At 37.7% G+C, this 15,442-nt stretch overlaps 1 protein-coding gene across 3 annotated transcripts; it reads right to left on the bottom strand.

Annotated features, from left to right (window-relative positions):
• Positions 1 to 77: 77 nt before the first annotated feature.
• Positions 78 to 14,228, bottom strand: LOC146464098 (UDP-N-acetylhexosamine pyrophosphorylase-like). Of its 3 annotated transcripts, none has more exons than XR_014868595.1 (10): positions 13,659 to 14,228; positions 10,947 to 11,301; positions 9,674 to 9,739; positions 9,359 to 9,492; positions 8,427 to 8,498; positions 8,249 to 8,317; positions 6,674 to 6,835; positions 2,943 to 2,994; positions 1,516 to 2,114; positions 78 to 1,285 (listed from the first exon to the last, which is right to left on the bottom strand). XR_014868595.1 is itself a non-coding variant. In XM_085130178.1 (9 exons), the coding sequence occupies exons 1-9, from the start codon at positions 14,138 to 14,140 to the stop codon at positions 1,998 to 2,000; spliced, it is 1,509 nt and encodes a 502-aa protein (XP_084986304.1). In that variant the 5' UTR covers positions 14,141 to 14,228; the 3' UTR covers positions 78 to 1,997. The 3 variants fall into 3 exon arrangements, 1 of the variants encoding a protein (XP_084986304.1); XR_014868594.1 differs by having other exon boundaries at positions 78 to 1,295; positions 1,518 to 2,114; XM_085130178.1 differs by having other exon boundaries at positions 78 to 2,114.
• Between the last annotated feature and the right edge of the window lie 1,214 nt (positions 14,229 to 15,442).

Below are 15,442 nucleotides of genomic sequence, written 5' to 3'. Positions count from 1 at the left end.
AAAACGAGCCATATCAATTTATTTTTCGTCTAATCGTAACAGCATGAGATCACTCAAGTTAACACTGCCATCTGTAGTTCACACTCATCTCACTATTTTATTAAACTTCATCTATTCATTATTAAATACTCTATTTTCGTGTTTTTGGAAAACAATAATAAAAAATTAAAACTAAACATTAACCAGCAACTAGGCGTGATTTTGTAAGCGATTGTGTCGAGTCAAACAGGAAATAGATTACTAAGCCAAAACTGAGTCTAGTCGCAAGTTAAAGAATTTTCACACACAGTTCTAACTGCATTAAATAATCAAAAATATACTCAGAGATTTGAATCCCAAAATATTTGCAAGCTTGACATTTACGGTACAAACATTCTGCAATCATAATTATAGAATTGAAACTAAGCAAAGGCCCAATTTGTATTTATGTAGAAAATACAACCTTTCCTCAACTGAACCTAACTTTCGTACTTTTACCATCAAGTTCCTATAATCTTTTAGCCAGCTTTACCAGGTAAACTTTACTTAGATTGTGGGTGCATGTTAACCCTTTAGGCCCCAATGTTAAAATACCCATTCCCCTCACTATTTTACATGTTAGGTCGCGTTCGATTGACCGTATTCCGGAATAAGGATAAACAAAATAGCTGTTATATTTCTCTTGTTTAAGGGAATTTGGAAAAACTTTTCTGCAAACGTTTGCTGACACATGATAATTTAAAGGCAACTTGGTACTTTAGTAACTCAAAAAACCTCTTATGATGGATTTCTTCTAATCATTGTACGTATTTCTATTCCGGAAATTAGGGTCAATAGACCCTAATCACTCGGCGGCCATGTTGAGTCTCAGGAGAACAAAAAGGTTTGTTTTTTTGCACAGAGAGCCTCGGCCAGACGTGAATTCAGTGCGAGGCTTGCCATGCAAAAACAAAGCTTTTTATTCCCCCGAGACTCAACAAGGCCAGCAAGTGATAAAGGTCTATCAAATGCACCCTAACTCTTATGGTACTTTTGGGAGAATTCATTTAAGAATCGAGAGGGTTTAACCACATCTTCTTTTCTCCACTGGTGATGTGTTTAACCAGTGGCGTGCTTTGCGCACTTCAGCATTAATTTTGTTCACTTCCCACAATCTAGCAAGTGCCTGGTGTTGGCTACATAATCTCTTCTTAAACAAGAACTTGAAACCTTACAAGTGCACACAATAAATGACTTAAAGGCTTGATTGGGTTTCTGTACATCTGACCTTTTAGCTGACTACAGTCTATAATCCCAAGCTGTACCCCTGAATTGCACTCGGGTCTTGACAATCTGCGAGCCAGCGAGCCATGCGAGGCAGATGTGTGAGGCAGGTTAGCCTAAAAAACACTCCAGTTAGCCTAAAAAGCACTCCGGTTAGCCTAAAGAGCACTCAGGTTAGCTTAAATAGCTCCCCGGTTAGCTTAACGGTTAGCCTTTATACTGGGGGTTGTTCATGCCTCGCACGTCTGCCTCGCTGGCTCGCATATTGTCCACACTCATTGCACTCCACTAGCTCCTACTAATTACAGCTCCTAAGCTTAAACACCAAACCCTAACTGCATTTGAAATGAATATCTTGAACCATAACAAGGCAACCACTTAATCTTACTAATTTATCAATAACTTAATAAGCAAGCAGTCCAAGTGTAAGAAAGGAAAGTACTACAGCTGTAGTTTGATTTAACTGTTGCTGATCTGGTGGGGATTTTATATTTCTTCTTTGGTTCATTCTGCATTTTTTCTACCTAATCCTGTATGTACAGATTTTTCTTTTTGGTAATTACCACTAAAAAAAAAAGAACAAATGGTCTACCCAGCACCCCAGGGAAGAAAAAAATGTTCATAACATTCTGACTAATTTTTTTTTTCGCAAATAGACACACAATTACAGGATTAGAATGAAAGGCTTGATTTTGAGAGTAAAGTGGTTTACCAGCAACAAGTTACACAGACATCAATCATACAGGGTTTAACTGTTACAGTACTTTGCTCTTCTTACGGACAGGCTCTTCAATCTTGTCCTCATCTTCAGCCCTTAGATAAACTCCATCTACGGCTGAGAATTGCCTCCCTTTCACTTCAACTTCCAATCCCTAGAAAATATGTAAGATAGTTGATATATGGAAATATATAACTCCTCTAGAAAAAAAAGAATTCTTTGACTATAAAAGTCTTCAAAAAGAAAATTGAGCAGTACACTGTACCTCCCCCTTTCATGACCATGATATGGGCATCAACTCACATATACTGTTATTTGCACATTTAATAATAACTGGGTTTTTTGTATGTTGTTGTATGTAAGTCAAACCTGATATCCAAAGGGGACTTACTTTGTAAAAGCCTATATATTACAATATATAACAATATGGTGAACAATCATTCAATATAGTAGTTACTCAATAGTAACTTTGGGAAAAAGTCAAACACCACAAGGACTTGATTTTCTTCTGAAGTGACTCATCTATAAACATGAAAAATGGCTGGTTATACTTTTTTATTGATTTATTAACTTCCACTTCTCAGCCAAGCAAAACACTGGAATTGTATTATGTATTAAATCCAAATTATGATCCAGTTTTTAATCATTAAGTAACGTTTAAAACACGAGCAGCAGTGTTTTATCGGGATTTAAAACCACGCGGTGCAGCCGTGTGGTTTTAGACCCGATAGAATACGTGGTGCAAGTTTTTTGAATGGCTTGAAAAACATTCCTGGAAAAGTGTGTCAAGAGTTCATAAAAAAATTAACAATGATGCTTTTGTGAACGTTGGAAATTAGCACACGAGAAAAAACATTAAACACTGCATACTAATGAGGAGGTTTTATCGTGTTTTAAAACCACAGCACGTCATGTTTTATTGACCATTTGATAGGTCAATGGGCTTGTGAAGTTATTAATAAGTTTTTGAAAGTTATCCTACCTCTCCAGCATATGACAGATGAGGAGACACCTCACAGACAACAGTTGTGAGTCTAAAAAAGGAGAAAAGATTGGGCGATCAATGTTTAGGTGGATTCAACATTTCCAGGGCCCGATAAGTATATTTTTAAATGTTTTTTCGCCGATTACACAGTGATTAGAGACCTTATACTTGGCCAATGTTTTCATAGAATTATAAGGTTTAAAATTTAGTATTCAAAGCTAACAAAAATGGACTTCTGCTAAGAAACATTTATTACCAAAGACACTTAGTGGGCCCGATAAGTTACCGGGACTTTCGAGGAAACGGGCCCCAGGGCACGAAAACAGGAACAACATTGGTTTAAGGCTGTGTGCAAGAAGGAGTCTAAGAATACCAAAACAAGTTAGGAGCCTGCTGTGAAATGAAACATGTCCCAAGGGGACCTGGGCCACAGGGCTTCTGCCAGGCAACAGCCATTTTTACCATGGATTTTACACCAGTGAATGGAATTCAATTAACTTCCGCTATAAAAGACAGCTTTGGGATCAAGATTTGGTGTCCTTAGTTAATAGCAAGACTCTGTAATGTGCAGTTCCTGAAAAAATCCATACCCACCCCACAGAAGGTCATTGGAAATTCCTAGTGGGAGGGGGGTCTTAAAAGTCAAAATTTTATAAGCAAAGTATGATGCTAAACTGGAATTTCCTGGGGGGACGGGAGATGCAAAACAGAAACCTTCCGTGGGGGGAGTATGGATATTTTCTGGAACATTACTGCACAATAGCAGGAGTTATTGTGAGTAGTTCTCCTTCGCCTGAACTTCAACTCTTGTGTATAATAACAGGGTCTTCATAATAGTTTAAATAAGTATTGAAAGATATCTCAATGCAAGTGTACCAAAATAATAAAAAATATTCCATAATTCATAGTCTGGAATTGCATGTAGTCTTTTTTAGAAAACACTACATGTACAGACGTTCAAGTTCAGGTTCTACAGTGTAGATGCTTGATGTACAGTGTAATGCCTGAACAATGAAGCAGCCTATTAAAAGCAATACATGTACTACCCTTGTTGGGGATGGGATGCTAATCTACATGAATCAAAGAGTTATCTTCTGCATTTTGTCAGGGTTTCCCAGGGCTCGAAATAACGGCTGGTCAACGGACAATGTCCGGACTGATTTGGGAGTTGACCGGTCAACCTTTCGTCTTGCCGGTCATGTTGACCGGTCACATTTGATCGTTTTGAAAATGAAATAAATTAAAATTTCCATGCTGTTCAGTTAATTCAGTTGTAGCAAGTCGCTGTGTATTGTCATTTGCGGAACTTTAATCTGAAATCCTGGGTGAAATGCAACAAGAACCGTTGTTTACAATCCGGGCATTGAAAACAGACATCGGGGTTAACGCACTTCCGGTCACCCAGTTAAAAATAATTTATTTTCTAATTCACTTTTATTAGTTGATTTTCAAGTTTTGCATTTCTCCCTGCATATAAAGTAATTCCTCAGCCCAGAATAAATATAATCAAAGTACAAAAGCAAAGGAACTATACTTTATAAAACCAATAGTTATTCCAATCTTCGCAAGTTTATCTGTGTGTTTATCTTTGGCGTGCGTAATATAAACATAAAAGGTTATACAATGATAAACATCAGTGAACCTGAATCAGCGTACAAACATTTTAACGTTTGCCAGATATTATTGGCCTATAGAGATAACAAAAATGAAGAACATTCAAGGAAAAACTGGTTGTGATTGTCATGAAACGTGTTACAGAAAAATATATATATCTAAAGATTTGCGAGTTAAATACCCGGGGGGGGGGGGGGGTACTTGTGTTAAGTTTTGCTGGGTATGTGCCGCTGGCCTCTCAGAGCCCCTGCCCCATTATAGTCTATTTTGTGGCCAGTTATAGACCCCATCTTAGTCACTTTTTGGGAAAATGTAATTTTCGCGATCCCAACTAAGTCACTTTCTATTTATGCATCTACTTTCAAGAACGGAATGTAATGCGAGGTGATTGTTACATTTAATAAACAACAACTTTCTGAACTTTTTAACCAAGACCATTTTCAATCCCTACTTAATAAAATTTTCTCAGCCCCAAAATCCAAAAATGTGTGACCCCATTCTAGTAACTCTATTGAAAATGCGACCCCATTCTAGTCAATCCAGTCGTGAAAATGCGACCCCATCCAGCGGCACATCCCCATTAGCCTCTAATAAGGAAGTAACCCCCCCGGGGTTAAATAAAAGCCGGATGTGCATACAGTACGTCACGTCACGGGAACCCGCGCAGCAGGCATGTGATCATATGTTGATAATCGCCAACTTCTTTGATTCTATCCTGTGTATTGTAATGTTCCCGAGTGATGTAATCAAAGTCTTCTTGTGTGAAGTAATGCCCTCGAATATCTAAAAGTACTTTACTGTTAGTGTACTTCAACAGCTCAACAACACAATGTACGGAAAGAGCTTCTCGGTTGTGTGCCACACACAAAAGCTTGAGATGTTTGTGTTGCTTAAAGGGAGATATTTTATAACTTTCCTGAGAAATTTCTTGGCAGTTGTCAATAAATAACGTTTCCAGACTTTCAAATTTTACCATATTTCTTGAACACTTGATGTGTCTTCCGGTTCTGGCACACCCAAGTTAAAATGCCCGGTTACTAAGCTTTTCTTGATGAATCTCTTGTAATGAGGAGTATAAACATGGATTACTGGCGGAGTTTTAGGATCAAGATCTCACACCATGATACGTACACCAGAAATCATTATATTTGGAGGCATTTACTTATTTACAAATTTAATGTATACGATAACGATATTTAACGTACAGTTATACGTATTAATACACATACACTGTAAGCTTATTTTCATTTTGCTGCTGTAATTTACTTTTGTTGTTCACAATGAGTGCTTTAAAGTGCTCTAACTTTTTTGGAAATATATAACGCCAGTTTTGGTTCATGGGCCCCTGTTTTAAGAGTTATTTATTTTATATAATTTGACCGGCCAGAAACGGTACGTGACCGAGCTAAAATGAATTGGGCCGGTCATCGTGTCCGGAGACTCTCCGGAAATTATTTCGAGCCCTGTTTCCAAAACTGTTTTCTCTACTTTTTTTTGTACACACTTGCATGGACATAGTTCAGCAGTACCAAACAACATGTCCACAGCTGTCTTACGGTACTCCTGCATACAAGTTTACTACTGGTTCTGTCACATTACAGACCTTTAGATTCTAACTTGTGAGTACAAATTTTCAAATAGAGAAAGAGTGCACATGCATGAACCAGTGTCATTTTGGCAGGAAAATGAGAAAGCCACAATCATTTTACTGCAAGTTTTTGTGAACAGTGAAGTGGCGAAAACAAGTCAAAAACATAGGTGATCTCGTCTTTCTGAAACATTTTCCTTCTTGAGTGATTCAGGTAGTAACAAATCTATATAATCCTGGAATACCAATTTGTTTGTAGTGCTGCCTGTACCATCATCATTTTTGACAACGTTTTGACAATGACCCTAGGAAGCAGAGCCTCTAGCACAAGAATGCAAGTCGACACAGGTCTCCCCTACAAAACAGTTCTAAAGCAGTCTTGTTTGAGGTCACCTCTACTCCGGTCCATTCATCAAGCAAAAAAGGAAATAAAAAACGTTGTCAAAAAATATGTCAAAAACTTCACGTCAGAGGCAATTGATGGTATTTTACACAGTATTCTTTAAGGTTTAAGGCAGGAACATACCCATCTCTGTCAATGAATTTGCCACCAGCGTTGATAATGTACTTATAATGTAAGTTGAACAAATCCCGCTGTGCAGTCTCTGGGCTCTCTTTTGGTGAGCCCTTTGCATTCTTCAGAGGAGAGAATTCATCTTCTCGAGCAACTTCCAAAACAGCAAATTTTCTACAGTCAGAATCAAGAACAGTTGTAAAACAAAATAATGCAGCAAACTCCTGGGTCCAGTTGTTCAAAGCCTGATTAAGCTAATCACGGATTAAAGTGAGTTTGATTCTAGTTTAATTATACTAATCAATAATGATTCTTCCAAAAGATTTTTGGCCCTTAGTTTTGAATTAGACTTTTCTTTACCTTTAGCTTGAAATTAGCCTTTAAAACCATTTTTGACAAGCTAGATGAAAACCTTGATTTACGTTTAATCATAGATTACCGTTAATTGCCTTTCAAACAACCCGGCCGGGCCGTCTGTGGGTAGCTAAACAGTTTTTATTTTTAAACTATTCATTAATGTCATCTTTGCTTGCCTATCACAGATCTTCACTTTGCTGGAATTTGAATTTGTTATTAATGTTTCCATCATTTTCCAGCACTTATACTTTGACATTGCAATACCACAATGTACTACTCTTTATTAGTTGATAAAACAATTATGGTATAAAAAACCCTAAACATTGGTGAACAAGTTATGATTGTTTTCTCGACACAATAAGTTACCATAGCAATGTCAGGATTCAATAGTAACAAATGGGGGGCACAATGCTTATTTTTGAGTTATAATCACTTTTAACCTGTTAAAAAATACCCCTAATTTTACCTTTAAAAAGGTATTTTAGGGGTATTTTTAACAGGTTATACTGTTGCTATCAATGGTAACCTATTATGTCAAGCAAACAATCATAACTTGTTTGCCAATGTTTGGGCATTTGTTTGGTACCATTATTGTTGGAACAACTGATAAAGAGTGGTATAGTATTGTTCCATCAAAGTTTATTAAATAATGTGCAGGAAAATTATAGAAAGCTCTGCCAGCCACATCAATTTTCTGTCAAACTTCAAACTCAATCAGATTATCGCAACAACCAATGGAAAACATTGTTCCTTCTTTAGACAAATGAAGCACAAACACCACCATCTAACTGCAAAACAGGCTGTAACTATTCTAGCTAGGCAAAACAAGGCGGGGGGATTTGAATGTAGCATAATCATTTGGTGAAACTGTACATGAAGGTACCAGTGTTGGTTTCTTATGCTGCTACAAGTGGGATCCTACTGAAAGGTACTTTATATTATTGTAACTAGTAAGAATCAAAGATTAGGAAGTGTGCTCCGTGATCTCAATCCCGGGCTCTTTGCCAAGTTGGTGATGATGTCATCCGCCCCTGCAAAATCTGCAGGGAATGCCAGACGCATGTCCCAAGATCCATTCATTGACCCTGCATCAACTGTCCCATATAATCTCGTCTCCAATCTGTATTCGGAGAGCGTTCTTTCTACGTCAAATGCAATAAGAATTTAGCTATCGCATGCTTCTTTCCAGTTCTGGAGTATTATTTTGGTTATTTCATCAGGTTAACTTACTCTGCGAATTCGAACACATCAAAGACAAATTTCTCCAGCTTAATTCCATTTGGTGCTTCTGGTTTAATCCTGAAAGGTAACCATCAGGAACATGTATCATTTTCTTTAATCTCTCACCACAGCAAAAAGTTTGCAAACAACAGTAAATGTTTATTTTTTCATGGTAAAAGAGAGATACCTTTTTCCACTATCATCAATAAATGGTATCTTCTTATTGGCAACATGGAACTTCAAAGACGCTTCACATTCTCTGCGGACAAAACAATCCGAATGTAAACATCAGTTTGTCCACCCTTTAGGAAAGGTACATGTAATAAGCTAATTCTTCAATGTTAACCTTTATACCAAAAACTTGAGACTTAAACTATGTTTCATAATGATATCCACTTTGAATGCCAAAATTTTTAACAGGCAAGAGGTAACCTATACCTGCCAACTCTCACATGCGTGAGTCTCAAGCCCGCAGACTAAAGACATCGATCTCAAGCATTGAGGAAAATTTCTCACGCCTGACTTGCAAATCTGGACCAGTAATGTTATTCTTTAACACATGATCAATAACAAAAATCAATCCAATTTCCTCCAAAAGGCACTTAATATTGACTTTATGTCCTAACTGTATCACAACATGCTAAAATTCTCATGTTTTCATTCACATCAAAAGCGTTCTGAGAAAGTTCAGACATTTTTGGCAATGTTCGGAAGGCTTCGGAAAATCATTGGAAATCTTTGAAAGTGGCTGGGAAGTTTTCGGAAATCCTGGTCATGACGAGACGAAAATCTCACCCATTTGACCCTGAAAAAGTTGGCAGGTATAGTAACTAGACATGCATGGGCAGGATAGTGAACTACGTCTTAGATATGGTCTTTTATGGAGTAAAGTTGGTCAAGATGTTAAAAGCATCCAGGCAAAGTCATGTCCACGGATGGTCAATTTGGAAGGTATGGGCTGTTAATCAAACCCCTGTGAATAAGGGCAAATGATAAATGCACATGTATGTATACACTTCCCTTCCACCAAAGTGTCAGGTCAAAATGGCACAAACCATTTTTATTCTCAATTTTGAATTGCACTTTTTTGTGTAAATGGTCATGTTCCCAAAGTCTCACCTCACAACTCTTTCCAAGAAGTCCATGGTCAAGAAATGATTGCAGATGTTGCCAGCTCGATAGAGGAGTTTGTCAGTTGCAAGTGGATCTCTCATCTCTGCGAGTTCTTTGGATATCTCACTGTACTCAACAACCTGATAAAATATTACCACAAACAAAATATTTCCAAAATAATCAGGGCTTTTTTTAATCTAGTATTTATAGAGTTTGGGCACAAATGAAGTTTTCTAGCAAAACAGGATACTTGTCCATGGAGATTCAAAAGTACAACAAGATGGGATCTTTACCAAAAAAAAAAAAAAAAAAAAAAAAAACCTGGTATTTGCTTTCACACTTAACCACAACTCCTACTCTTTCTTCAGGAAGGGTTTTCTCAACAACCTGTAAGTGGAAGAGATGTAGACAAAATTAATTGGCTGTAGCCTGCAATTTCTACATTTAGTTCCTTTCTTCATTTTGTACCCAACAAGTGAGTTCTTTGGGGTTTGACTTTATTTTAAGCTGCCAAAAAGCCAAGTTGTCTATACGAAAAACAGACAAGGAAAACAAGTGCTACAGCTTGAAAGAAAATGCATAACTTAGGTGACTGTTTTTGTGTCTTGCAAAAACCAGCAAAAGATCTTTTGTTTCAAGAGCTAAAAGCTGTCTGGCTGCACGACTCTGTGTGCATGACGAGATTTCTTGTGTGCGAAAACCTTTGAAAAGAGCAAGTATCCTGGGTCACGCCTTCACCATCTTATGCCACTGACTCGGGTATGGCGCACGGCCGCTCCCTGCACTTTAATGATAGGCCATCGCTAATGAAGAGTAAAACAGAGCTCTAAAGCTCATGGTCTCTAGCTGGATATTTTCCAACATTATTAATAATTTGTGGTGAACTTTTTATCATATCGAAATTGTAGGCAGTAAATTCGGAGTAATTTGAAAATGTAAAAATGTAAATTTAAAATAATTTTAAAATGTAATGCCCATGCAGTCCCGATCAAGTTCACAAGCTGTAATTTTACTAGGTTTATTCTTAAGTAATGTAATTACGCAATTCACTTCATGCGCGATGTTTTTATAATAATAATCTTTATTTATTTGTTTATTTATTTATTTATTTATTTATAAAAAGGTATATGTATGTAGATTGACTGGACACCCCTAGCAGATTTGTTTGGTTGGAAAGTTAAGCAATTCATTCATGGTGACAAGCACTTTCACCAAGCTACAGCTTCATGCAACCAAAGACAATGGAACATAACAGCGGAATTTTAATGGAGGAATTAGGAGCAGGTCAAAGAATTTACTCTAACTTACTACAAGTTTCCAGTTGCTAGTCTTGCAACTAAGGAAAAGAGAAACCGCGAGACGAAGCGTTCCTGTATTGACGTCAAAACCCTACCATCTCCATTCTCCTGTCTTGCATGGAATTGTACCCAACCAAAAGTGAAATTTGACACTTTTATACTCCTCAAACATGGGGAAGAAAAATTGATAAGGAGTTTTGTTTTTCATACGAGAACAACTTGAATATTTGATCTGATGGAAGCAGACAAAAAAAAAATTCAGTCATTCACACTTTAAGAAAGTGAAGTAAACCAACCTTAGCACCACACTCTGCTGACTTGTCAATGCAGAATCCTATGAAGACAGGATCAGCCATTTTGACTAGGATGTTGTCCACACAGTAAACATGGATGTACTCTATTCCACGTTTCCTCATCTGAACGATGTTTACAGGTTCGTCTGGACCCAAGGCTTGGTACAATCCACCATTTCCTCCAGGGGCTCTGGCAACTTTACCCGGTTGGTCGAGAATTATTTTTCCATCAAATGTGAGACAGGGCAGGGTGTGCTGCTCGAAAAACACAACATCTTCTCTGTGTAGTCCAAAATAATTGTGCGTCTCAAAAAATCTTTTGGTGGCATCCAATGTGTGTTCACTTGTCATGATGTACCTGAAGTGGTGCACAATCATTTAAAAAGGATAATAGCTATAGCTAACTGCTGTCTACTTCCCTAGCTAAAGTCAAAGACACAACAATGCAAAACAGGCATGATTACCCTATGTACATGTAACACCTGTAGTGACAACTTTAGACAGAAAATGAAAAGCTAGTTTACAACGAAGTTGTTTTTGCCAGATGGGTAAATGCTGAGTGTGTACATGTATTTGCCATGTCTTCTCCAAGAAATTGACTGCATATCCCAAGAGTTACAATATAAGTAAGATATCATTGTAAGGTGCATGTACATGTACATGTAGCTCTGAGAAGGACTGTTGTTGGCTTGCAATGATTTTTTGACAACCTGACTTGAGGACACCATCAGAACCTAGTGAATTGTGTATCAATCGTTGATCATACATGTAATTACAGTCTCTGGTTATTGATGAAAATCATGGTGTTATTGGTCATCAGTTAGATAAGCTGTGAAAACCATGAAAAGTAATAATATTGGTATGTTTCAAACAATTTTTTCCTCTCAAATGAAATTTGGTATACTGTTATAAAATATGTTGGTTTGTCTATTGTTCGTCTCAGTCTTGTCAATAAGTTAGCTGTAATATGCTGTAGGGTTATCAACACAGTACTGCTATGTCAATCACTTAAAAACATGTTGAATTGATCGATAAAGCTGAAGTGTCAGTAAATGGTAATAAAAAACTGTTTTCAAAAACATTATCCTCATTTTAGGTATATACATGTACATGTAGTTTCTTGTTTGAGTCAGCAAGTAATTTCACGTCATAGCTGTTCTTAGGTAGATTGCAGTAGTCCACCACACTCGCAAAGTACTTTTCTTCAACTCTGCCAGTGAAAATGTTTTGTTCTGTATCATCAAAGCTTATCTAAGACCTTGGTCACACTACAGCTATAACCAAATTTGGAACAAGAAAAATTATTTTTACGATTGCACTACCCATTGTGAATCCTGAGATTTCAATAAATCCAATTGTGGTTTACTTCTAGTGGATCATGTTGTTGATCTCTTTCAGGTTAAAAACAATCAAATGTACTTCTTTTAATAAACAGTGCTGTTCTCTAGTGAAGCTTCTTACGAACTTCTGCTGTTGTCAGTGCAAAACTTTGGGTTTCATTTATTATTAGCATAAAAATATTCATTGAAAGAGATTTGGAAAATAACTGCAGGATTGAGCCATAAGCAAGACTGAATTCAAAGTTTTAAATTTTCGCTGATTGTAGATTGAAGTGAACTCAAATCTAGTAGAGCTGACACTGGTAGTGGCTCCGATAGTCCATTTCCAAGTTGTTTTGAAACTGAGCACTACGAAAGCAAGGCTGCGTGCAAAGCTTTTCATGTGAAAAATAGTTTTGTTTGTGTATGAATGAAAATTAATTTTCATAATAAAAACTAAGCATGAAGCCTCAAAAACAGCCTGTTTTCCGCAGTTTTAAAAATCTGCCCGCACTGCCTTTTGCTATGACACTGTTGAAGTTTTTGGAAAATTTCCAAATTTTTAAAAGTTTGCATGTTGTTGTTTCCATTAAATCTCAAAGTTCAAGTTCAGGCATCATCTTAAGTAAACACAATTTGAGAGACTTTATATCAAGAAAAACAATATTTTTGATCAAAACTACGTCAGTGTGTCCTGGGCCTCAGCCATTTAATCCCAATCCAAAAGATTCACTTCTTACTGTAGCTCTTAGTTATTCAACTTTGCAATCAATGCGATACCCAATGTAGGTCTACATCATCTCGATGTCTTGACTTGAAAATAAATTACCCCCGAGTAGGAGGAGTGGGAAACCTGTACGAAAAGAAAGCAAATTGCAGACAGTGACCTTGAGGACTCAAAGGTTACCTTAAAGTATTTTAAGATGGAACACTTGGCAGTCACGTGGTTTGAGCTAGTTCACAGACACAAGAATAACTATCAGGAAATTATGAATGTTTTTAAACTAACCTTCCAAAAGTTACTTAGGCAAAGTAGTTTTAACCGTTACTGTAGTTTTCTACAGTATAGATCAGAGTTAATGGGAACAACATGTAACAGACGAAATAAGGTTAAACTAAGCTTATAAGCTTAATTACCTACGCAATAAGCTTATCTACCGGGGATCTAATTAACTCGAAGGTTCATGGATTTTTATACTTAAATATTAAGCTTATATTAATATTATTAACCATTATTTCGAGTAAATAAAGGTAAAAGTAATTAGGCTAGCTCGAGAACAATTTAACTACTGGGAGAAACATAAGTTTACGTTCTATTTACATAAAACTGAAAGGAACCAGCAAGTTTCTTTAAACTGTTTATCAAGTTGGCCGGAGCAAATAACTCAAAACTTACCACGGAACTGTGGATTTCTTGCCGGTGTGTTCATAGGCCAATTCTTGCACCTTTAAGATCCTTTCAGCTTGCAACTGGTAAAGGGTTTTGCCTGAAGGTAAACCGACATCGTACATTCCCTTGGGGTAAGTTACTCCCAAACGAGTTCCTTGGCCACCAGCAAGTAGCAACACAGCAACTTTCCCTTCGCTGATAACCTGCAGGCCTTTCTCCCTCCACACATTCACCTTGTTTGAATTTCCTGCTCCAATAACGCTTCCTACGAACTCTGGAGGGACAGGCTGCAACTTCTCGTCCTTCTTATCATTGGTTTTCGCTTCCACCATCGTTTTCTCAAAGAACCGGTTGATTTTGGCGAAGTTGATGTTTCTAAGGTCATGATAAAACGCGGCCTGTTCCTGTTCGCTTAGTGTGTCCCAGTGTTTCAGTAGATGCTCTTGATTATTCTCTTTGAGATCTCTTGCTAATTTTTCAGCGTCCATGGTGGCTTTGTCGCTTCGGAGCTAGTAAAAGCAAAAATTCTTTGACAAATGGTGATCACAGGAGTGATCAGAACACCGGTACAACCGGATAAGCAGTCACGTGCTTTTGTTGTCAACAAGCGCGGGAACATGTGATCACGGTCAGCCCCAGTTGTGTAACCACCAAAAATCGATTTACCAGTAAGCAAAGGAAAAATTAAAACAAAAAAGTTTTTTTTTTTAAAAAGGATGCTTACATCCACTGGACAACCAAACTAAATTCAGCGTTTGTTTTAGCAACAGGATTTTGGGGGCTGATGTTTAAATTCATCACGTGACATTCTCGTCACGCACGGCTGCGCGCAACTCACGTGCACTGCCGCGACTCAGGGATTTCACTTTTCTCCCAATATATTAAAGTACGATTTTCGTGTTCCGTTTGCAGTTGTTTACTTTGTTTTACGTGTCTCCTTGGTATAAACACGTTATTGGACTTCCCCCCAGCCGGGTGTGTGTGTGTGTGTGGGGAACTATTTCACGTGTTTGTCTCGCATGGGTTAGTCTCCCTCGCAGGACCCCTCGCAGCCGTTTTTAGTGTCGTCACGCAACCGTTGCGTGACGACTACGCATGGGTGTGATGATGAGGCTTTCAAAAATGACGTTCACTTTTTATTTTCGGTTTGACATTCCGTGCAATCAAAGCCACGCAGGAGGATAACGTGTAGGTTTAGCCCGGGTTTATTTAACGTTAACCTACGGTGCACATCTGGATGGCCAAAAAAAGAACAATTTGTTGGAGAACCACGATTGGATGTCTTCCCTAGTGTCATTTATGCGGATCCAGAAGGTCTGATCGCCCGGGGGAATTTGGTATTCTCATCGGGGGGTGGAATTCAAGAAAGTTTTATGACGGGAGAGTCCGCCCAATACCGTTTTTGACAGAAAAGGTAACTTTTTCATATACAATTTGTACAAAATGGTACCACTTTCACACACCACACAGTAGAAACACTGCATCTCTTTTCAGTTGGTTTGCTCTATTTTCGATTGAAAAGCCCACCTAAATGCGTAAATGACCCTTTGCTATACTTCAGCTTGTCAAATCCCTTCCCTTTATATTTTAGGTACCCCTTTTGGACAGACCCTCTCTGTATAGCTAACTATTCCCCCTCCTGGGAATAAAGCTTGTTGGATGCCAAATCAATTTGAAGGAAACATCTTTTTAGCCCCTCCTTTTAAAAGGAAATTGTAATATCAAGAAAATAAAAACTTAGTCAGAACAGTATGTCTTATAGTTGCAATAATTGGATTATTTAGGACATG

Source organism: Pavona decussata, unplaced genomic scaffold, assembly GCF_977016875.1.
Source record: "Pavona decussata unplaced genomic scaffold, jaPavDecu1.1 SCAFFOLD_169, whole genome shotgun sequence".
Taxonomy (NCBI): Eukaryota; Metazoa; Cnidaria; class Anthozoa; order Scleractinia; family Agariciidae; genus Pavona; species Pavona decussata.
The sequence above is the reverse complement of the archived record's forward strand: the minus strand, read 5'-3'. Positions and strand labels throughout refer to the sequence as shown.

What these genes read in the sequence shown, in the direction of transcription:
- LOC146464098 (XM_085130178.1), bottom strand. Translation starts at nt 14,140, where the DNA reads ATGGACGCTGAAAAATTAGCAAGAGATCTCAAAGAGAATAATCAAGAG. An exon ending in CAGCAGAGTGTGGTGCTAAG is followed by an intron (nt 9,740 to 10,946) that starts GTTGGTTTACTT and finishes TTCCACTTACAG; the next exon opens with GTTGTTGAGAAAACCCTTCC. An exon ending in GATGTGTTCGAATTCGCAGA is followed by an intron (nt 6,836 to 8,248) that starts GTAAGTTAACCT and finishes TTCTGACTGTAG; the next exon opens with AAAATTTGCTGTTTTGGAAG.